Source organism: Arachis duranensis, chromosome 1 (assembly GCF_000817695.3).
Source record: "Arachis duranensis cultivar V14167 chromosome 1, aradu.V14167.gnm2.J7QH, whole genome shotgun sequence".
Taxonomy (NCBI): domain Eukaryota; kingdom Viridiplantae; phylum Streptophyta; class Magnoliopsida; order Fabales; family Fabaceae; genus Arachis; species Arachis duranensis.
The window spans coordinates 88,750,517-88,774,120 of record NC_029772.3 but is presented as its reverse complement, the minus strand read 5'-3'; the positions used below and the strand labels follow the sequence as shown (position 1 = coordinate 88,774,120).

General features: G+C 38.3%; 2 protein-coding genes across 2 annotated transcripts; both read right to left on the bottom strand.

The window, feature by feature from the left end:
• Window positions 1-314: 314 nt before the first annotated feature.
• Window positions 315-2,087, bottom strand: LOC107458253 (uncharacterized). The gene has a single exon (XM_016076453.1). It carries the CDS (start codon window positions 2,085-2,087, stop codon window positions 315-317), a length of 1,773 nt encoding a protein of 590 aa, XP_015931939.1.
• A 1,809-nt stretch (window positions 2,088-3,896) lies between these two features.
• Window positions 3,897-4,352, bottom strand: LOC107458259 (uncharacterized). Its single transcript, XM_016076467.1, has one exon. It carries the CDS (start codon window positions 4,350-4,352, stop codon window positions 3,897-3,899), a length of 456 nt encoding a protein of 151 aa, XP_015931953.1.
• Between the last annotated feature and the right edge of the window lie 19,252 nt (window positions 4,353-23,604).

The following is a 23,604-nucleotide window of genomic DNA, read 5'->3' as shown; positions in this document are numbered from 1 at the left end:
ATGATCTTATTCGCGGACTCGACTTGCCCATTCATCTGAGGATGCTCTACCGAGGAGAATTTATGCTTTATGCCCAGGCCAGAGAGGAATTCTGCAAACTTTTTGTCAATGAACTGCGTCCCGTTGTCTGAGATGACGACTTTTGAAATGGCGAATCGGGTTATCACCTACCTCCACATGAACTTTCTGCAATTGGATGAGGTTATGCTGGCCAGTGGTTCGGCTTCTACCCATTTGGTATAGTAATCAATGGCAACGATGATATATTTGACTTGCCCGGGACCAACCGGAAAAGGTCCTAAGAGGTCGATTCCTCACTGTGAGAAGGGTCGGGAGGACGTTAGCAAGCTTAACTCGGAGGCCGGTGCTCTGTGAAAGTTGGTGTTCTCTTTGCACTTGACGCACTTTCTCACGAATTCTCTGGAATCTACAATCATTGATGGCAAGTAGTATCCGGCTCGGATAAGCTTCCTCGCTAGGGCTTTGCCCCCGATATGATGGCCGCAACACCCTTCATGGACTTCTCTGAGTACATAGTCGATCTGGTCGGGATGTAGGCACTTTAATAGGGGTTGGCTGAGTCCTTTTTTAAACAGCTGTCCCTGAATGATCGCGTATTTGCCTGCTTCTCTTCTCAATACTTTAGCTTCCTTTTCGTCGTCAAGGAGTTTGCCGTTTTCCAGGAAGTTAGCGATGGGATCCAACCAGGAGGGGCTCAGCCTTGTCAAGTGGAGGGCGACTGCTGGCTCCTTCGCCATGCCCTGGATGAGAAACCGGTTGCCGACTCCTGGTTTTGTGCTTGCCAACTTAGATAGGAGGTCTGCCCGTGTGTTCCTTTCTTTTGGAACGTGTTGGATCGTGACCTCCTCGAATAGCTTGCTCAACTCTCTGACCTTCTCTAAGTATTTTTGTAACAACAAATCTCTGGCTTGGTAGCTTCTAATCACTTGTGAGGTAACGACCTGTGAGTCGCTACATATTTCCAGCCTCATTACCCCGACCTCCTTGGCTAGGGCTAAGCCTCCCAAGAGAGCTTCATACTCTGCTTGGTTGTTCGATACGGGGAACTCGAACTTGATCGATTGTTCGTATATGACCCTAGATGGGCTTTCCAAAATGATCCCGGCACCTCCGGACGCTTGGTTGGAGGCCCCGCCTACAATGAGCCTCCACTGTATGCCCGTTTCTTCGGCTGGGTCTCCTGTCACTTCTACCAGAAAGTCTGCCATCGCTTGTGCCTTAATCGTATGTCGGGGTTCGTATCGTAAATCATAATCGGAGAGTTCAATGGACCAAGTCATCATTCTCCCCGCCAGATCGGGTTTTTGGAGTACTTGTTGAATTCCTTGGTCCGTTCTCATGACAATCTGGTGGCCCTGGAAGTATTGTCTCAGTCTATGGGAAGAGGTCAGGAGTGCCAGTGCTAATTTCTCCAGTTTGCTGTACTTGACCTCCGCTCCTTGCAGCGCTCTGCTTACGAAGTAGACTGGTTGTTGAGTTTTCCCTTCTTCCCGCACCAAAATCGCTGCAAGGGCTTCCCCCGTTATGGCCAGGTATAGGTATAGGGGTTCTCCGGCCTTGGGCTTCCTGAGTACTGGGGGTGTTGCCAAGATCTCCTTGAAGTGGTTGAATGCTTCCTCACATGCAGGAGTCCATTCAAACGCTATTCCTTTTCTCATCAGGTTGAAGAAGGGTAGGGACTTCGATGCCGACGCTCCAAGGAAGCGGGACAACGCGATAAGCCTTCCTGCCAGCCTCTGGACGTCTTTGACACATCCCGGGCTCTTCATTTGGAGTATCGCTTGACATTTTTCAGGGTTGGCTTCCACTCCCCTTTGGGTTATTATAAATCCTAGGAATTTTCCGGCCTCCATGGCACAGGCGCACTTGAGCGGGTTGAGCCTCATGCCGTGTTGTCGGAGGGATGCGAAGACACTTCCCAAGTCGCTCAGGAGGTCGTCAGGCTGTGTAGTCTTTGCCAAGATATCATCCACGTAGACTTCCACCATCTTGCCTAGGAGACTGTCAAATATTTTGTTCATTAGCCTTTGGAATGTGGCCCCCGCGTTTTTCAGGCCAAATGGCATCACCTTATAGCAATAGATTCCTCTCGGTGTTATGAATGTTGTTTTATCCTCGTTGGGCTAGTGCATCGGTATCTGATTGTAGTCGGAGTAGGCATCCATAAAGCTCAGATATCGATAACCCGCCGCTGAATCGACGAGCGCGTCAATGTTAGGGAGGGGGTAGCAGTCTTTGGGGCATGCTTTGTTGAGATCGGAGTAATCCACATACATCCTCCATCTCCCGTTGTGCTTTTTTACCAGGACTACGTTGGACAGCCACGTTGAGTAGTCCAGTTCCCGGATGAATCCCGCTTCGAGGAGACTGGCCGTCTGCCTGGCCACCTTCTCCGCTCTTTCCTGCGACATCTTCCTTCTCCTTTGAGCCACTGGCCGGGCTTCCGCCTTTACGGCCAAGCGGTGTGACATGAATTGGGGGTTTATCCCCGGCATATCGGCTGGCGTCCAAGCGAACAGATCACCATTGGCCCTGATCATTTCCACCAAGGGTTCCTTTAATTCATGTGGGAGGTTCCTGTTCACGAACATGAACTTTTCCTCTGAGTCTCCGACCCTAAACCTTTCCAGATCTTCTTCTGGCTCGGGTCTAGGGTTGTCGCCGACTCTAACATCTAGGTCGGCGAGGAACACTCCTGACGCTTCTTTAGACTTCTTTCTCAGGGAGAGGCTGGCGTTGTCGCAAGCGACTGCCGTTTCTAGGTCCCCTCTTATGGATCCCACAGCCCCTCTATCCGTGATGAACTTCATCACCAACATTCTCGTGCTGATCGCTGCCTCGAGGTCATTGATGGTCTTCCTCCCCATGATGATGTTGTAGGCCGTCAAGTCTCGGAGGACCACGAACTCCGCCATTACCGATCTTCTCTCTTGGCCCGACCCTATGGACACAGGTAGGGTCACTACTCCATCAGGCTTGATGAAGTGGTCGCCTAGGCCTACCACACCGTGCTGGTGGGTTCTCAAGTCAGCATCCCGGAGGCCCAAAGCGTCAAACACGTTGCAAAACATGATGTTCGAGTCGGCACCGGTGTCCACAAGGATCCTTTTGACCAGGCCCGTTCCCACCCTGGCCGTGATGACCATTGGTGGGTTTTCTGAGATCTCCTCGAACCATTTGTCGTCTGGTCCGAACGATATGGGCGAGGTCCTCTTCGGATTTAGCGGGGTGATAGAGGACGAGACCGCGAGGACCTTGGCATCCTTCTTCTGCGCCGACTTCGATCTCGGAGCCGTGTCTCTTGCCATTACCATGTTCATGATGGTAAGGCCATGATTATTATCTTCTGACTCGTGGCGTCGCTTTGCCGCGCGAGTTTTGTCCTCTCCTTTGCGGTCACGATCCCGCCTCCTCGGTTTCCCGGATGAGGTGGGAGAACTTGGCCAGTTTCCCGTCCCTGATCGCTTGTTCCAGTGCGTCTTTTAGGTCAAAACAATCCTGTGTTTTGTGGCCGTAGCCTTTGTGGTAATCACAATACAAGTTCTTGTTTCTCCCTGTCCGTTCCTTCAGAGGTCGTGGCTTCGACAGGATCCCCTGCTCGGCTATCTGTTGATAGACTTCCACGATGGGGACGGTAAGGGGGTGTAATTGGTGAATTTCTCGACTCGTGGGAACGACCTGGATGTCTTGCTCGGTCCGTCGTCTCTGGCGTGTTCCTTCTATCTTTCTCCACTACCGTGCTGCCTGGGTTGATTGTAGGAGGGCTGCCGCTTGTTGGCAGCCACAACTTGGCTGACTTCCTCGTCGTTTATGTATTCCTTGGCTACGATTTGGATTTTGTGCATCATCCAGACCGGCTTCGTGGTCAGATGTTTTCAGAAATCCTCATTAAGGAGGCCGTTTGTCAGGCAAAGACTAGCCACGGAGTCGGTTAGCCCCTCTATTTCCAGGCATTCATCGTTGAACTGGTCCAGATACTTCCTGGTCAGCTCGCCGGTCCTCTGAGTCACGCCGAAGAGATTGATGGTGTGCTTTGCCTTCCCGATTCTGGTGGTGAATTGTCCTAGGAAGGCACGGCTAATGTTGGAGAAGCCGGTCACCAAACCCTGCGGGAAGCTGTTGAACCACCGTATCGCAGGTCCTGCTAGGGTGATCGGGAAGGCGCGGCATCTTACTTCGTCTCCTACTCCCTCTAGGTTCATCCTAGCTTCAAAGGCCGTGAGGTGCTCCAATGGGTCTTGGGTTCCGTCATACCTCATGTCCGTTGGTTTGTCAAAGTGCTTTGCCAACCAGACTTCGAGGATGGAACGATGAAATGGGGTGGCGCCCATTATAACGGGTTGTCGTGTCCTCCCAGATCTCTCTTCGCCGTCCTCACGTTCTCGCCTCGTGGTGCGCGTTTGCTTCCCTCAGGCATAGATGACTGTGTCAAGTCGTCTCCTCAGGTTAGGTGAGTTTTCCCGGCTACTTTCCACTTCCGTTCTGGAGGTGGGGGTGTGCCGGGAACGACTTCGGTGGGAGGCTCTTTCTCGACTTTCGGGAGATGGGGAGTAGGTTGGGTCAGAAGTTCGTTGATATTGCTCCTGATCCGCTAGTTGTCGCTCCAGGTTCTGCACCCAATGGCGCAGTTCCTGCATTATCCTAGCACTGTCGCTACCAGTTCCCCCGAAGGGGCGTCTTTCTCGGGTTCTTTGTTGTGGCTCAGTACGTCGCTGGGGGGACCTCTGTCGCTCTCGTGGAGAAACAACGGAGGCTGCCCCCTCCGGGGCCGCTGCGCGGCCATGGTCCCCCAGACCCTGCACGATGTCCATTCAGGTATCCCCACAGACGGTGCCAATATTCGGTTCTTTGGGTACCGGACAGATCCGGTGATGGTTCTGAGTGGTGGGGACACCTTGATCCGTGTCGCAGAGCCGGGGTGTGCTAGCCGAGTTGCCGAGCTCTCGTTATGGAGAGAGGGGGTGTCACCTGCAATGACACTCCAACGCTCAAGTCAGTATCGTGCACAGGTGAAAAGGGGAAAGGTGGTATCAGACGTACCTCGGAAAAGGGGTAGGACCCTCCCCTTATATACCGTGTCAGAGGTGGGTCCCTCATGAGCAGACCCACCTTTCCAGAAGCTTCCTCCGCACAGCTGTAGAGGAGCTGTTAGAGACGCGTGTCCGGGCGGGGGCTATGGCCCATACCCGACCCTTTGGGTCGTGTAGTCGACGGGTCGGGTCGGGCCCTCTGCTGTCTGGGCCAGGTCGTAACAAAATTATATTGTGTATTATAATATATTTGTAGTAATTAATAAATAGGTTTAAAAAATAATAAAAGCGTATAAATATATAAATAATTAAAAAGTTATTGAAAAATATAAGTTTGGATTAATGTAAAAAGTGATAATTATAAAAAAAATTATTTTGACTTTTTCTATGACAACAGGAATAATTGAATAAATTTTTTAAACAATAAAAATTATTAAAATAATATTTTAAAACAAGATGAAAGACGAATTTTTAACAGATTACATGATTGTATAGATTAAAAAAGAGAATGTTTTAAAATTTACTTTCAGATGATAAATTGATAATTTTAGTTATATGAAATATCACAGACCAAATTTAAAAATACCGTTGACCTATATACTATAATTTATATTTTGTTGATTTTTTATTATGTTATATTTTAATTTATTTTATATTTAATTTGTCCCCTCTTATAAAATTTCTGGATCCGCCACTGAACGAGGAACACTGAAAAGGGTTCTAGTCCTGTGGAGGCTAGGGTAAAGATGCCTTGTTTAGCCTATAGAAAAATGGCAACAAAATCTTGGTCTTTTGGTATATCCCATGACATATTCTTCTTCTTATATATTTATTTATTGTTTTAAATTTGTATTTCTTTTTCTCTTGATTTTATTATTATGTGATTTATAAATGGTTTTGTCACTCGTTTTCAAGTGACTGAAAATTCAAACCTCCCATGGATACATGAAGATATGAATGTTGACATCTGCGCAAGCTATTGTGATAAGTACGTTATCACACTAATTTTATTTAGTAGTTTCTACGATTTATTATATTAAGAAATATGAAATAATGATAATATGAAGATTATTAAGTATAATTAGTAACACAAAGTTACACACACGTTTCATTCTAAGTTACAAAACTTCGATGAGAAATATTAAGAGAGTTAATATTAACTAGCACGTTATAAAAATATATTATTGTTTATATGGCTGTAATTGTTTACTCTTTAGTGTTAGGCTGGGTCTCTTGTGGCTAAGGAATCCACGCATGGCTAAGGGTGGTTTAGAGTTGACCAACAAGGTTTGGTTGACACTTGGCATAGGTACTTTCAAGAGAAACTTTCGAATGAGACGCTAATTAGTACTTAAGTTAAATTATCGTTGAGTTTAACAAACAAATAAAAACATTTTGATGATGATAAATATAGTATTATTTGAGTTGATAATTCAAGTGTGTTTTTAATGTGTTATTTAGTGATGTAGCTCAAGTAAAAAATATCAGTATGCAGCCCAAACCAAAATCACAGCACAATGAACTAAACCACTAGTTCAGTCTATTGTCTTCAGGAAGAGAAGAAGCAAATAGATGATGGTGGAACTTTGGTGTCTTCAAGTAATACACAGAAAAAAAGAATTTTATTTTTTCATTTTAATACCAAAGAGGGAAAAAGAAAAAGCTAATCAAGGAAGCTATGTCAAATCAATATAAAAAAAACAAGTTAAGCACAATTAAAAAAAAGTAATTTGTTTTTATTAACATGTAAGTCAATTATTTATTGTTTTTTTTTTCTTTTCATCATCATTTCGAATGATATGAAAAAGTGGTGACTATTTTTTTCTGCTGTGAATCAATGATTAAAATAATTTCTTCGAGCTAAAACATAAGATTAAAGACTTGAATGTGGCAAATTCATTGAAGAATCTAAGATTTATAAAACTACCGGTACTCATCCTTCATAACATTACTTATTTATGAATTCAAATTCTTGATTTTTTGGGGTTGATTAAAGAAAAAAGAGGTAAGATCTCAATTGGTTCAAGATTTAAGGAGTTGACTTGTGAAGCAAACTTTAGCTGAGGAAACAGAGCTCATATAAATAGGAAAATAATCTTCCCTGTAAGAGTTCAACATTTTGGATAGTGTTTTTACATTAAAAAATATTTTGCCAAGATAGAGAGTTTCATCAGAAAGTGCTAAATCCGGTTCATCTTATAGCGTCAACGCTATTAAACATCATCTCTTTCATGGTTTATCATTGAGTATTCTATTTTAATGTTGTATCTTTCTTTATTTATATTAAGTAGTAAATGGCATAAAAGAGAGGCATTTAAAAAAAAGCCATTAAGAGAAAAGAATGCGAGAGATACCTTTATTTTAGATCCCTTTGATTGTATTTCTGTTTTGTTTCTGATGTCTAAGTTGTATCCCTTATTAAGTTGGGTAATCACTTAGTGTGTTGAGAGTCTAGGAAGTTGTCTGGCCAAATCAAGTTTAGGTTGAAGCTTGATTTATCTCAGATAGGATTCAGTTGAATCTTAGGAAATTGGTGTATGTAATATTTGATATGATAGTGAAACTTTTACCACTGTTGTGGTGGAGACTAGATGTAGGTTGTATTGCACGAGACAACTGAACCAGGATACATGATTGTCTCATCTTCTTTCTCTATGTTCTGATTCTATTTTTCACGATTTATGAGATAAAATAAAATTATCTCCTGCATAATTCATTTCGTGGACAAAATAAAAGTTAAGTTTCAATTTCTAGTGTTGGGCACAATTAATTAAGTTTAAAAAAAAGTCATAGATTCAACCCCCCTTCTGTAGGCCATCAAGAACCTTCAATTGGTATCAAAAACTAGGTCTCAAGAATCAAACATTACAACTTAGAGGAAAGGTCTAATGACTAACAACTTGGATGCTATGTAGTGGTCTACACTCTAACAGAGTGTCAATCAAACAACAGGCTTCTTTTTTTAATGGAAAGAACTATGCCTATTAGAAGGAAAAGATGCGGATCTTTGTTCAATCCATTGACTAGAACATATGGAAGATCATTGTAAATGGTCCTCAAGTTCCTACCAAGACAAGTGTTGAAGGAGTAGTGATTCCAAAAGAAAAAAGACGAATGGAATATTGATGACAAGAAGAAGGTGGAGTTAAATGCAAAAGCCATTAACTTGATGTACCATGCTATCAACTTCGAGGAGTATTGGAAGGTATCTAGATGCAAGACGGCAAAGGAGATTTGGGATAAACTCCAAATCACAAATGAAGGTACCAAACAAGTCAAAGAAATAAGGATTGATATGCTGTGAAAAGAGTATAAAATATTTTTCATGAAGAATGAAGAAACCATTGATGAAATGTTTAAGAGATTCTCAATCATCATAAATAGCATTTAGAGTTTGAGCATTGATCACAAAAAATTAATTTCTGAAACAAAACAAACAATCAACAAAACAATGAAAACAAAATTTTTTTTCCTTCAGAAGAAGAAAACAATGAAATCATGAAGCATATAATAAATCAATGATCACCAATATCCAGCAAGAATCTCAAAGATAACAATAAATACACAACAACAATTTAGCAAATAAACAAGAACAAGACCTAAATAGAAAATCCAAAAAATTAAATCACAGAAACCTAACAATTTAGCAAATTAAAACAACAGCAGCCCAACAATTTAGCAAATTATCAACTTAACAAATTCAAGAACAAAAAATCACAAGAAAAATAAATAAATAAAAATAACAGATGAACAAGAGAATAACAACACCAGAACAATTAGCAAATTAATAAGTTCACACTAACAGTTAAAATTTACCAGAAGAACACTAATGCAAGTGGAATCATCATGCTAATATGTTTTCTACAAAGGTGCTATTTGTGCAGCTAAAATTTCCTAATTACTAAGATCCAATTATTCTAATTTCACGTGCAATCAACTTACTAAGTTTCTAAAAGCTAGAAATGATAAAACCAACCGGAAATATGGTTAAAGCATTTCATCAAACATGTTGAGTGCGGTAAACTTGAAACGAAATAAGAGAATTCAAAGCTTAGTATCAATGTGATAGAGAAGAGAACATAACTATTGTATACTTTAATTCAGTCTATGAAAAAAATCCAAACCACTGCCAAATCAAATAGTTACTTATTGTAATAGAAATAAGAAGTTGCAGAGTTTGAAGCAGATTATTGGTGTTGTGTGAGTGTATTGTCTGGTGGTGGGTTTAGGGAACTCACGGCGGCAACAAAAGAGAGCAGTTTGACGGCTAGGTGGAGCGCGCGGGTTGGTTGCAGAGTTTGAAGCAGGGCAACATGGCTTTCAGACGAATGCGAACCCAAACGGTAAAAGGCGAGTGAACGCGAACGGTGAACGCCGAGCAAACTTGAACGACGAAGAACACGAACAAAGACGACGGACGCCGAGCTCGAGGAAGCAGCTGCGATCGGTGACAGCGAACGGGGGTTGAAGACTTGGAGCACGAGGGAAGCTAGATAGACGGACGGACGGACGGACGGCGGCAGTATGCCACTCCTTGCAGCAGCGTTGGTGTAGGCTTACAGTGCTAGGGTTTTTTGGCTGAGTTTATGTGAATGAAAGTAAGGGGGGAGAAAGGGAGAAAGAAACGGAGCTGCAGAACCAAGAGCGAAAGTAAGCAAATTTGGCAAAAACGACGCCGTTTCTTTTAAACAGATTGGTTCCCTGTCCGGTTCAACCGGCTGGAAACCGACTGGTTCGACGGTTCTCCTCCAATTTTTAGAGAAACGGTTTTAGGGGGCAAATCGGACCGTGATTGCTGCCGATTCACAGTTAGACTAATCGAACAGGCCGATCTGATCCGGTTTTCAGATCAGCTTCAATTTTTCTTTTCTTTTTTTTCCTCAGTGTCAAAACGACGCCGTTTGGTGGACTTTGAAAAAACCGGTCCTTGCAAAAACCCAACTGGTTCATTCGGTTCAACAGTTAACTATCGGTTTGACCGATTTTTTACTATTTTTTTTAAGGACAATTTTGGAGATGGACCGGACCAGCTAGATGATCGGTTCCCAATTAACCCAGTTGAACCGGTCGGTCCGGTCCGGTTTTCAGAACATTGCGAGGCATCGAGAATAAAACTAGTTTTCCCGTTTAAAGAGGGGTTGTTCCAGCCGGGGATGCTTAATTGTTTTGAAAAAGGGGATAAACGACGTCGTTTAATGCCAAAACTCCAAACCCTAATTTTACTCCTCACTCGTCCCTCTCACACTCAACATCCCTCTTAGCCTCTAAAACACTCTCGTCTTCACTCGCACAACCCACAAGCCAATACCCACGCGAAGCATCCAGCAACTCGGCTCAATCATTCCGTCGCCGGGTCTCGTCGTGGTTCGTGTGTCGCCACCTTCTTGGCCTCGTTATTGCCGGCTCAGTCAAGCAAAAGCAGAAGCAGCCAGCAACTCGCCCCTGGTTCAGACGTCATCATCTTCTTGCTTCTTGGCCTCGCCGTCACTGCCTTCTCGCCGGTTTCGTAGCCGAGTCGCCGTGGTTAGTCGCCTTTCCCTATTCCCTCTTTTTCAATTTTCCCTTGTCCTTGTCAACTCTAGTTCACAACTTCTTGCCTTCTTCTTTAACTAATTAATTAATTTACCATTTTGCTGTAATTTCTACATTATTATCAAATTGTAGAAATTTCCAAAAAATAGAACAATACTTAAATTACAAAAAAAAATAGAAAGGAATGTACACATAACATAGCCAACATCACACAACAAATAAGCACAATATTAATCAATAAAAAAGGCAAGCAGCTTAAGAGAGACACATTGATCAAAATTCTATAGTTTAGCTAAATGGTGTATATATTGTCCATAAAGAATTCATTGTCAACCCTAGTCCATTGAATAAAAAAATTTATCTCAAAAAAAAAAAGAAATAACAGCCAAAGAGATATCAACACTTAACTACTTGATAGAAGCTAACACAATTAAAGCTAATGCTTAATCATCCCAAACAAAAGAAAAACAACTAATCAATCTTTTGATAAAATAATAATCACACCATCAATAGTACCATTCAACATACGCTAATGTTGAAGTAAAATAGAACAATTGAATTGAAACTCTAAAAGAGGAAGAATCACAAAACCATTTATTAAAAATCCATGAAAAAAAGTTAAGTTCCTTCTCCTTTCACAGAGGAAAACAAGTAAACAGTTTGTGTGCATATTCTATATCTGCGCCAAAATACACAAGATAATAGTTAATGCTATATCTAAAATTCACAAACACATTAATAACAATCAAGTATCAATTCTAAACATAATTAATAATGCAAAAATAAATAATAAACTAGTCACTATTACAAAATACTTTCTCAACTTAAATAAACAAGAGAGTAAAAGATAACACAATCCAAAAATCAAGTCTAACGGGTGATCACAAAGTTGGTGTCTGTTTCTTCATGAGATAACACAATCCATAAACCAAGTCCAACTTAAAAACTAATATTTTTCTCCATAGTTGTACGCTCCTAGAACACCCAAGCATGGGTAGAGAAAAAATAAAGAGCATCAAAACAAAGTCTTACCAAAGACATCAGGAAACAAATCTCAAAGTCACTACATAAAACAAACTCACTAACTCACTGGATTTCTAACAAAGCAATGCTTATTTCAAAATTATCAAATTTCAAGTCATACCAAAACTAGAGGTATCCTCATTTACCTCTCCTGGTTCAAATTTCAAATTCTATATTTTCACAGAAATTCAAGTGTTGAACTCCAAGAGGCATGTTGCCTAACTTTCTTCTACAAGACTAACTAATATATTTTCACAGAAATTTTTGACATACAAACTAACTAAGGCGACAATGATTATTTATTTCATTCTACAGGACTCCATCTGTTTTTTCTAATTATGATATTAACAGACTAACAGTGCTGTATAATTTTATTAGAAACATGATTTAAATTCAGTGATGATTTACAGCAAAATGGCAAATTAATTAATTAGTTAAAGAAGAAGGCAAGAAGCTATGAACTAGGGTTGACAGGGACAAGGGAAAATTGAAAAAGAGGGAACAGGGAAAGGCAACTAACGACGGCGACTCGGCTACGAGACCGGCGAAAAGGCAGCGACGGCGAGGCCAAGAAGCAAGAAGACGATGACGTCTGAACCAGGGGCGAGTTGCTGGTTGCTTCTACTTCTGCTTGACTGAGCCGGTGATAACGAGGCCAAGAAGGTGGCGACACACGAACCATGATGAGACCCGGCGACGGAATGACTGAGCCGAGTTGCTGGCTGCTTCGTGTGAGTATTGGCCTGTGGGTGGTGCGAGTGAAGATGAGAGTGTTTCAAAGACTGAGAGAGATGTTGGGTGTGAGAGGGACGAGTGAGGAGTAAAATTAGGGTTTTGAGTTTTGGCATTAAACGACGACGTTTATCCCCTTTTTTAAAACAAGGGTAAAGTATATTTTTTGTCCCTGAAGTTTATTAAAAGTTTCAAAAATACCCTTAAATTTTAATTTATTTCAATTTTATCCTTAATGTTTTCAATTTGCATCAATTTTATCCTTATCTTCAAATTTTTTATTTTCGATTTGCATCAATTTTATCCTTATCCTCAAATTTTTTGGTCAAACTATGGTCAACATTAATTTTTTCCAATAACACCCCCAAACCCTATTTTCTTTCATCATCATCCCCAAACTCACTCATCAACAGTCCCATCTGGCCATCCCTCACTCCCTCTCCGATTGTCTCTTCTGCCGTGTAGTCTACCTCCAGAACAACTCCCTTTCCAGCCACCTCTCTCCGCCGCTCCTAACCTCTAGGGACTCAACCTCGCCAACCTCCAGCTACTCAACCTCGCTCACAACCTCCTCTCCAGCGACATTTTCTGGCGATATTTCAATGAACTTCTCCAAATCTCAACACCATCTCATCAACTTGTCCTATAGTGACTTTTTCAGTGGGATTTCGATCACCATCGGAGCTCTAAAGAAGCTCGAACATCTCTGACTTGACTCCAACAACTTCCATGAGACCTTACCTTCAACACTTAGAAACTGAAAGATACAAACCCCCCCCATGAGAAGAGAAGGTTGTTGATTTCCAATATGATTCCAAGAAAGATCGATAAAGGTAAAATCTTTTTGTTGAAATCTTTGAGAGCATGTTTCAAGATACAGTACCCACAAAGAGGAGAAAATAATTGAGAATCAGAAAGGACATGTACCTCTTGTTTGTTATGGAGTTTTGATATGTTGTTGCATGGAGCTGTTGTTGTGTTTTGTTGTTGTTGATGTTGCTGTTGCCCATTTTTTATTTTGCTTCTTCTTTTTCTTAAATGTTGATGGATTTGATTTCAAGTGCTTCATTATTCTTGTTGGTTGGAGCCATGGTTAGGGATCGGTGGTGGAATGATGGGTCTTGTAATGGAGTCTTCTTCATGGAAGAGAGTAGGAGAATTTGATATACATCATTTGTGGTGGCCGGAATTGGGGCGCAAATGGCGGCGGAAGTGTTGGGTAGCTATTGTTCTTGATGATGATGAAAGATAATAGGGTTTGGGGGGTGTTATTGGAAAAAAATATTGCTGACCATAGTTTGACCAAAAAATTTGAAGATAAGGATAAAATTGATGCAAATCGAAAACATTAAGGATAAAATTGAAACCAATTAAAACTTAGGGGTAATTTTGAAACTTTTAATAAACTCCAGGGACAAAAAATATACTTTACCCTTAAAACAATTAAGCATTCCCGGCTGGAACAACCCCTCTTTAGGCGGGAAAACTAGTTTTGTTCTCGATGCCTCGCACATGAATTTAAATTATAATTTTAAATAAATATTATTTAGTATGAATATAAATTAATTTATTTTAAAATAATTGATAATATATTTTTTTATATGTAAATAATAATATTTGATTTGTAATTTATTAATAATTAATTTATTAAATTTTTTTGTAAAATGAATAGTATGCGAAAATAGTAATTTTTTTATTAGTTACAAAATTATTTATATTTTTTATTATGTAATTAATTTAGTTAATAATTTTTATTATTGTTCTTTTATAAAAAAAATATCAGTTTATTATTGGTATTATTATGTTTATTATCCTAGATAATAACTTAAGTTATTTATTTCGTATGCAAAAATAATATTAAGAAAAATACTAGAAGATCATCAGAATTTATTATTTTGTGTCATCACTTTTAGCCATCAACCTAATGCTTTTAATTTAGTAATCTAATAATATATTTTATCCCACACTTAGGTTACACTTTTAAATATTGATGTCCAATTGATGGTTAAAAATAATAAATTCTAATGGCCCTCTAGTATTTCTCTAATATAAATAACATCTTATTTCTTAAATTTCTTAATATACCCATACAAAATGAAAAAAATTATACAATAGATCATATGTTATAAAAATTAGATAATTTGTACATAAGTTAACTATATGATTATTACAAAATACTAAAAAATTATTTATCATGCATAATAGTCCTATATATATATATAATGTCATGTATGTATTAATATGATCTATTTTAATTATGTGAATGTAACTTATTATTATTTTTTATTACATTAATAAATAATAATTAAACCTAAAAAATAAGAAAGAGATAATTACAAAAGTTTTTTAATTTGAATTAAAAAAAATTTCTCGTAACTGTATCCAACTTTTATATATACTAAATGATTATAATATTGAATAATATTGTATTTATTTAGCAATGACTCAAAATATTAATTCAAGATATAACTAGGTCCAATAATCATAATCATATTTACTTCAAGATTCGTACTTCGAAGAACTCAAAGTACTGATATCTTATATTTTTACTTTCTTATATTTAGACTATCATAAACATTAATTTTTTCGATGACAATTCATTAAAAACAATGAACATATAAATATAATTAAGCCATCCTAAAAATATGTAATAATTTTTATTGTATATATATGTATATTAAAATAAAAAATAATTATTCATAAATAAATAAAAATTACTATCAAAAGTTGAATATGCAGATAAAAATAATAAATTATAACCTTTAAAAACTATTTCTAAAATTTTACACAAATAGTAAAGTCATATATTTATATGGTGATGTCACTAACCACCAATATGAATTATACAATACAAGTAAATGCAAGAAAGTAGAAAAAAAATCTCTAAACTCAATCAATATAAAAATTAGAACGAGAGTCTTGATTTTTTCCTTTCAAATGTTGTATTAAATAGAGGACAGAATGAAATCATATTTTTCACTATTACAAAGGTGCATGTTACCGACGACGGCCGTTATGACAGTGTATCACGCGGTCGAGTTACCAACAACCTAACGTCAGCAATTAGGGTATTTTGTCGTTACAATTAAAATTTTAATGATATTTTTCGGACATTAATTTTATCAACGGCTATATCATAGATAATTGTTGGTAAAGTTTCGCACCACTTTAACGCCAATTTGTGCTCATTATTAACGTCTTGATCATCAATAAATTATCTAATTTATTTTATATAATTAATTTTTTAATTTATTTTAAAAAAAATTAGTATAACGTTAATGGTCGTTCGAAAATTTGTCAGTTGAAAATTTTTAATTTTGATGCTTGATCCTAGTCATCGATAATGACGTTTAATGAAATTAAACACACTAAACAATGTAAATAATAAATTGTAAAGTATAACCTGAAAAGGAATCACTTAAATCCAAGAAAAACATGTGACGAAATATAATAAATTTATACAAACGGTTTAATAGACACTACTGTAATTGTTCAGTCGTTTTCTATTGAGTTTAAAAAATTATTTTTATATTTTTATTTTTAAAAATTATAAATCTAATATCAATAATTAAAAAATAAATTATGAAAAAATAAAATGTCTTAAGTTATTTAATATGTAAATGTATAAAATAAATAAATTTAAATTTAAATTAAAAAAAGTAAGATTAAAAAAGAATTACATTGTGTAATAAAATTAAGATAAAAATTTTACTATAAAAAAAACGTTAAGTACCGTCGAATTTATCGTCATCCTTGGGTTTATGGTACAAACATTGCTGAAAACTGTTTACTGTCGGATTTATTTTGTCCGACACTAATTAGCTACGAATTTTTCATCGGTTTTTTCAATGGATTTGGCGAGATTATGTTAATGGTTACCGTCAGATTTATCCAGAGTAATGTTAATTTTATAAACCCTAAATTTTTTTGGCACAATTAAGCCATAATTAGGAGACTCTTTTTAACAAAATTGTTAGCAGAAATTTAACATCGCCAGAAATTAAGAAATTATTTTTATTAAAAAATAAATGCTCTGAATGAAATAAAATGTCACAAATGTATAATACAATGAAGTAGGCGCTGTTGTCGCCAGTTCCCCCGAAGGGGCGCCTCTTGTGATCGTGAAGACGGCTCGGTTCGTCATGGAGGGGATTTCGTTCGCTCCCGGGAGGAAGCTACCGAGGCTTCCCCTCTCCGCTCGGCCCCGTGGCCTGGTTCTGTGGAACCCAGTATGACATCCATCTTGGCGAGTCCCCACAGACGGCGCCAATGTATGGTAGGTCGGGTATCGAACAGTTTGGGTTAGTATTCCGATTGATGAGAGGGGGCTCTTGCCTGGTTCCGGGTTACTGGGTTGGAGTAGACGACGTCCCGAGCACTTCGTGTGGAGAAGGGGGTGTCACCTGCAAAGACACTCCGACGCTTTAGTCAGTCAAGTGTGTAGGCGAAAGGCATGAGAATGGTATGTGACGTACTTTGGGGGGAGGGGTAGGACCCTCCCCACATATACCGTGTCAGAAGTGGGTCCCACAAGGATAGAACCCACCTTCCTCGAAACTTCCTTATACAGCTGTAGTAGAGAGCTGTCCAAGACGCGTGTCCGGGTCGGTATTTGGACGTCTCGCACCCGACAGTTCGGGTCCGGTGGTTCGTGGGTCGGGTCGGCCCATATTCCATTTGGGCCAGGCCGTAACAAATTCTATCACTAATGTAATTATGCAGAATCATATTCATTCTATACGAATTCAATTCATCTTCACATCTTTGTTTACATATGCATCTTACTCATTCTCTCATACTCACTTTAAAAGTTCAAGTTAGTTGTTGTATTCCATCATTGAGCATCGTGATTCTTGGATACACGGCATCCACCTCTCAGCTGATACTTCACTAACAACAAAGTATATAAATAAATCCAAAAATACTATTCGTACACTAAAATCAGCTATTAAAATCAGCTACTAATGTATTTATATTTAATTTATTTTAATGTGTATTATTCCAACATGTATTTTATATTAGTAATTGACTTTGATAATAATTTTAGTATACACGTAACATAGTGGAAATAAATTATTAGAAATAGTACTGGTTACTATACTTATTTGGTTTTAGATTTATTAGTTACTTAACTAATTGTTTTTATATAATTTAACTCAAGCCTAATTCGGTACATTCTGTTCTTTAAAAAGACTATTTTTATTTTATTTGGTTTTTTACACACACATATATATAATTAAATGAAGTGTTCAAGACTCACCATCTTAATCATGGCATCTTTATTATTATGGTCTAAAAACCGAACCGGATCGGTCGGTTCAACCAGATTAACCGGAAACCGATCACTAGCTGATCCGGGTAAAGCCAGGAACTGTTTGACAAAAAACCAGTAAAAAACCGGTCGAACCGGCGGTTAACCAGTGAACTAGTAGAACCGTCCAGTTTTTTAGCTGGTTTTTGGTTAGAATACTCCATCAAAACGATGCCGTTTTATACTTTATTTAAAAAAAAACCTAAATGGCTACCCGTCCCCCAAGACCCCCAACCCACTCCCACTCTCACCCCTCTCGGCGTCTCTCTCTCAACAGTCAAACTGAAGAAAGCTTGAGATTGAAAGAAGAGGAAGAACCCTAGCCACCCACAGTCACCCAGCCCGTAGCCACCGCAGTCCCCAGAGCCCCGCATTGTTTGTCATCGCTGAACCCTTCTCTCCCTTCTCTCTCTCGCGCTCTTTTGTCTCTCTGTCGCTGCTTCGCTGCTCCTCGCCGTGACTTGCAGCTAGCCACTTTACCAGTTGAGTTTACCCTAAATCCCAAATCTCCCTAATCTTCCAAAATTTTTGAAGAACACTCCACTGCCACTGCCACTCCCAACCATAAGCTCGAGGCTGGAGCTTCTGCATATGACGGATAACCGACGCCGTGAAGAACACTCCCACTGTCACTCACCGTCGCGGGTTTTGGGTATCTGGCTTCTGGGTTTCTGGCTTCTGGGTTTCTGGGTTTCTGGGTTTAGGTCGTGCTATTTTTTGGCTTCTGGTAGTTCTTCTCTTCAGTTAATTTCTGGGTTTCTGACTTCTGTTCGCTGTTTTTATTTTTTGTTATGGGCTTCTGTTCTTCTATTTTTTAATTTTTTAATTTTGTTTTTAATATGATTAATCAAATGTTGAATAAATTTGTTATATGTTGAATTTGAGAATAAATTTGATGTATGTTGAATTTGAAAATTCTGCTCTGCTCTGTTCTTCAATTTCTTTTATCTTTTTAATTTTTTTATCTTTTCAATTTTTTTTATCTTTTGGTGGTACTTATTAATTTTGTTGATTGTTGATTTAATTGTTTAATTGTAGGGATTATGATTTCTTGAGTTTGTTTTTTGAACTTTTGATGCCTAATGTAATTTGAAATTTTTTGTTTTGAACTTTTTGATGCATGTACTGTTAGCTTCTTGATGTGATTAGAAATTTTTTGTAAATCTGTTCAACAATTAATATTTAATTATTGGTTGTATTTAATTTGTGTAAATTTGTGTTTGTAAATTACTAAATTGTAGTTGTTACTAACTAGAAATTTTTATTTTTGAAGATTGTTAAGAGTAGTTAGTTGGATGGCTTCTAATTGGTACTCTTCTAACTGGTGGATAATAATTTCAATACCCGATGACACCAGGTTCTTCTCATAATTCAAAGTAATGTTCTTCTCATAATTAAAAGTAAGAGTACCAAAAGAGTACTAATTAGAAGCCATCCAACTAACTACTCTTAACAAAGATAAAACAACTAGATAGTGATCAAGTATTACATATATTAATTTTTAATAATTTTATTTAATATTTAATTAAACCGGTTGAACCCCAGTTAAACTCCGGTCGGACCATTAAACCAGTGAACCAATTGTTTTACCGGTTCATTAACCGGTCCAGTTCTCACAACCTTGTTTATTATACACGATGTCGGTTGGATATAATCACGTATATTTTTTATCCTACAAGTTTTAGAGAATAATAAATAAGTTAAGGATTTAACTATATTAAGGATATATTTTAATTGTATAATAATAAAATTTATTTAAGTTTTTTATGTATTTAATGCATTGAAAATTCATAAAAACAATTATATTTTAATAACTTTTAGTAAAAATCTTTTATAATATTTTTAAAATATATTCTTAGGACACATTAAAAAATTTATAAGTTAATAGTGATTTTTATATTTTTTTATAACTAATTTAAGTTTCAATCTCTTTACACTTTTTGTGTAATTTTATTTTTTTACGTGATTTACAACATTAAATACTATAGACTAATTTTTAAATTTTTAACATGTCAAATATTATTTTAATTAATAACGTCACATAATTTTTAACGGATTAAGTTTGTCATATAAACTCTAAAGTCTAAACTCTTCTATCAAGTAACTCACTGTTTTCTATTAGAAACATAATCCGTTGATGTTTGATGGTTTTTGTCAAATTAAACTTAATTAATCTTTTATTTTCAGAGATTCTTTTGTCTTTGGCATCTTTCAGCATTGTTTTTGTTCGCCTCAGTGGTGTACACAATTGGAAAATTAACGGAATAGAAATTAAGTGTATAATTATGATTGTTTAATGAACAACAATGAGAATAGGTGTACTCTTATTACTTGTGTAATGATGCATTACATTTTACATTAAATACAATTTTCAAGTGAGGTTTACATATGCATATAGATGTAGACATAATTATGGTATGTTACAACGGATCGGAGTTCCTCGCACTACAAAAAGTTATACGAGAGTTCAAGTTTTTATCTGCAGCTGAGATTTGAAAAATAGAACACCTTGAAGTAATTCTAACTTCTAAGGAGTCAGGAGTTAACAAAGCATAGAGATTACAGAAATTCAAGATGTTTGAATCATTATTTTCTTCAATAACAGCTTTTAAAAATACAATTAAATACCAAATTGTGAAGAATAAAAAGCAGATGTTACAAAACATTGAATGCCAACCAGGGTAGGAACCCATGGAAGATTGAAATGCATTCTCTCAGACTCTCACACTATTCTAATCCCATATCAAAAACTTCATGAAGATTGAATTGCAATGTCTACCCCATTGCTCTTTTTGAGCTTTGGATCTTGCAGGCCTCCTGGGTTTGATTACTTTACCAAGAAGAATCATTAAAATGGGAAGAATAGTTCCAATATAATACACACGTCCGAATGCGGCAAGAGTTTCGTGCAGGTTTAGCACCTATTCAAAATTCAGAGAAACAATAGAACACTATTAAAACACCAAATTTGAATGAGTTAAAACTGTGAAGTATAAGCGACTAAACTGAAGGGTTGGAGAGGGAGGGAGAAACTAACCAAGAAACCGACGCTAGAGTAATTTATAACGACAAGTGTATAAGCAAAATTCAAAAACACGAATGCGTTTGCCATTGATGGGGCCGTCGCGTGCTGCCATCTGTAAATGGCTGTTTTAAAAGAAACACATCATGACATGTTAAAAAACAAGAGAAAAGCATACTAGCTTATTCTAATGTATTATCTCTTGAACCAGCAATCATTAACGTCGACTGAACAACGAAGATGATGTATCCAGGATACACCCCCTGCAATAATAAAGCCAGAATGTTATAAAGCGCAGATTCAACAATACAACTTACCAGCACAACAAAGCAGTTCTGTCAAGAAATTAAAAAATTCCTTCAAATTTTAAGGGTAACACTTTTTTGTAATACAAGGACTTAACTTGCAATGCAAGTAACTGGGAAAAAAATCAATCAAGATGCAGTGTAAGTTTTACTCACATGCCAAATAGCACTGATGGTCTGTGTAGCAAGTAACTGAAAGAATCCGGGTTTCTTACCACTCTGAACAAGCCGCTCATAAACATCTAGCGCGAAATACAAACGATAGCATAATAAGATTTTCACAATTTCATATTCTGAATCTAGCTTGACTTACAGGCTAAGAGAAGAAAAAAAATTAATGATGTTCAGAATTTGCAAGTTGTAACTATGCGATCTAAGCCTAAGACCTACCTAAATCAAGTTTCATGCCAAACTTTTGAAAGATTGGCTTTGATTTACTTGAAGAAAAAGAATGCAAAACTCAATAATAAGAAACTCACAATGACGAAGCCATGTGCTGACTTGAATATTCCACACAGTTGGAATCACAACAGAACTCTTTGCAAACTCAACACCTAAAATATCCACATTCTTTGCTCGATCCCATCCTGGCTTTGGTGGAGACGAATTCACCAACCAAGACCAGAGATGATAATAGAAGCTTCTGAAACCGACCAAATGAAATAATACTTCCAACGTGCCGTGAAGCCGGACATATATTGGTAACCAAACTTTTTCCAGAATGCCCATTCTTGGTATATAGGCTCTGTAAACCTGGACAGAAGAAAATAAGGGACTAGGTACAAATACAAGGCCATGCAGAAATCAGCTTGGATAAGGGCCCGAATGGTTGCTCCATATGGTGATGGTGATGGCCTTTTCGCTTCTTTGCTCCAAATCTGCACAATAATGGAAAAAAGATTAGGACTAAAATCATCACTATCTGTTACTAATTTCTATTACTAGTAATCAAGGCCATCGGTTTTGTTTCCTGTACTATTCTTCCTTCCACTACTATCCTCATAAGTAATTTGTTTAATTAACTCTATAGTAATGAGGCTTTCTATGAAAAGAAAGGACCTCATCAAATTCTTACCCCAATAATCAATGTTAGAGATTCTAATTACCTTTCTCTTTACATATATAACTGTTTCTCAGCTGTGTTTTGGAGATGGGCCACCGAGGTCACAGTGCCGGATCCAAGGGGGCCTAAGTTGGCCATGATCCCCCCAATTTTTTTTTAAAAGTTAGCACTATTAATTTATTATTACTATATAATTAATATATATATATATATATTATAGATTAAATATATTTTTATGTTACATACTAAAAAAAATTTACAAGTTAGTAACCTAATATGTATAAATTTGTTCGGTTCTTCGGGTACCAAACAGATCGGGTGATGGTTCTGAGTGGTGGGGACGCCTTGATCTGTGTCGCGGAGACGGGGTGTGCTAGCCGAGTTGCCGAGCTCTCGTTGTAGAGAGAGGGGGTGTCACTTGCAATGACACTCCAACGCTCAAGTCAGTATCGTGCGCAGGTAAAAAGGGGAAAGGTGGTATCAGACGTACCTCGGGGGAAGGGTAGGACCCTCCCTTTATATACCGTGTCAGAGGTGGGTCCCTCATGAGCAGACCCACCTTCCCAGAAGCTTCCTCCGCACAACTGTAGAGGAGCTGTTAGAGACGCGTGTCCGGGCGGGGGCTATGGCCCAGACCCGACCCTTTGGGTCGTGTAGTCGACGGGTCGGGTCGAGCCGTCTGCTGTCTGGGCCAGGCCGTAACAGTTCCCCCATGCACTTACAATGGTCGTGAACGCCGTTGTTGGCGCGTTAAGTTTTTTCTCAAGCGATGTCGCCAAGTCGGCCGCTCGTAGATGGGACGTGCTTCCTATGCGCGTGTCAGTTCGTTGTTGGGGATAGCCGTTTGTTGCCTAGTTCTTCGTGTTGGGCATTTAATGTTCATAATGGGTTGTTTTGAACCCTGTGAGCAAAGACTCTTCTGCCCCTGCCTTTCGCGCTCCAAAACAGTTTCTTAATCCCCCCCCATTTGGACGTTTCACTTTCGTTCCATTTCCTTATTCATTCTCCTTCTTGATTTCTTTGTATTTTACTTTTTCCTTTTTGAATTTTTTACTGTGATCTTCGCGTTTTCGAGCATCCATCATTCTCTGCTTCCTACCCGTCTATCACACTTAACCAGGTAAGCACTCTTCTCCTTTTTCTTTGCTTTCTGTTTGCTTTGTCCCGATTGATAATTCTTCTATATGCATGCTGCTTGTTTGATTTGCATGTTTGAGTGTAGTGTCAAATAGGTGCGTTAGGGGGTTACCATTCCAGGGTGTTGTCTTCCTAGGTTTTTGACTTTTTTCTTAAATTCTGCTTTAACCATGCTTGATCTTAGTTATTTGGTTAGGCTAGATGTAGTTCCTGGGTTTTCTCCGGACTCCCGACCTCCTAGACTAACTGAGTGGTACCCCACTGTAGGTATGCCTCGTGTCGTTTCTCGAGCTTCCGCCTCTACCGTGGATTATGACCCCTACGCTTAGGTGACTTCCGACGTAAAGGACTCTCCGAATCAGATGGGCGAGGAGGAGTTGACCAAGTTCCGCCAAGACGAGTACTTGTGTGGGGGAACTGACGAGGAG

Coding starts and splice junctions, on each gene's coding strand:
- LOC107458259 (XM_016076467.1), bottom strand. CDS start 4,352: ATGGGCGCCACCCCATTTCATCGTTCCATCCTCGAAGTCTGGTTGGCA.
- LOC107458253 (XM_016076453.1), bottom strand. CDS start 2,087: ATGCCATTTGGCCTGAAAAACGCGGGGGCCACATTCCAAAGGCTAATG.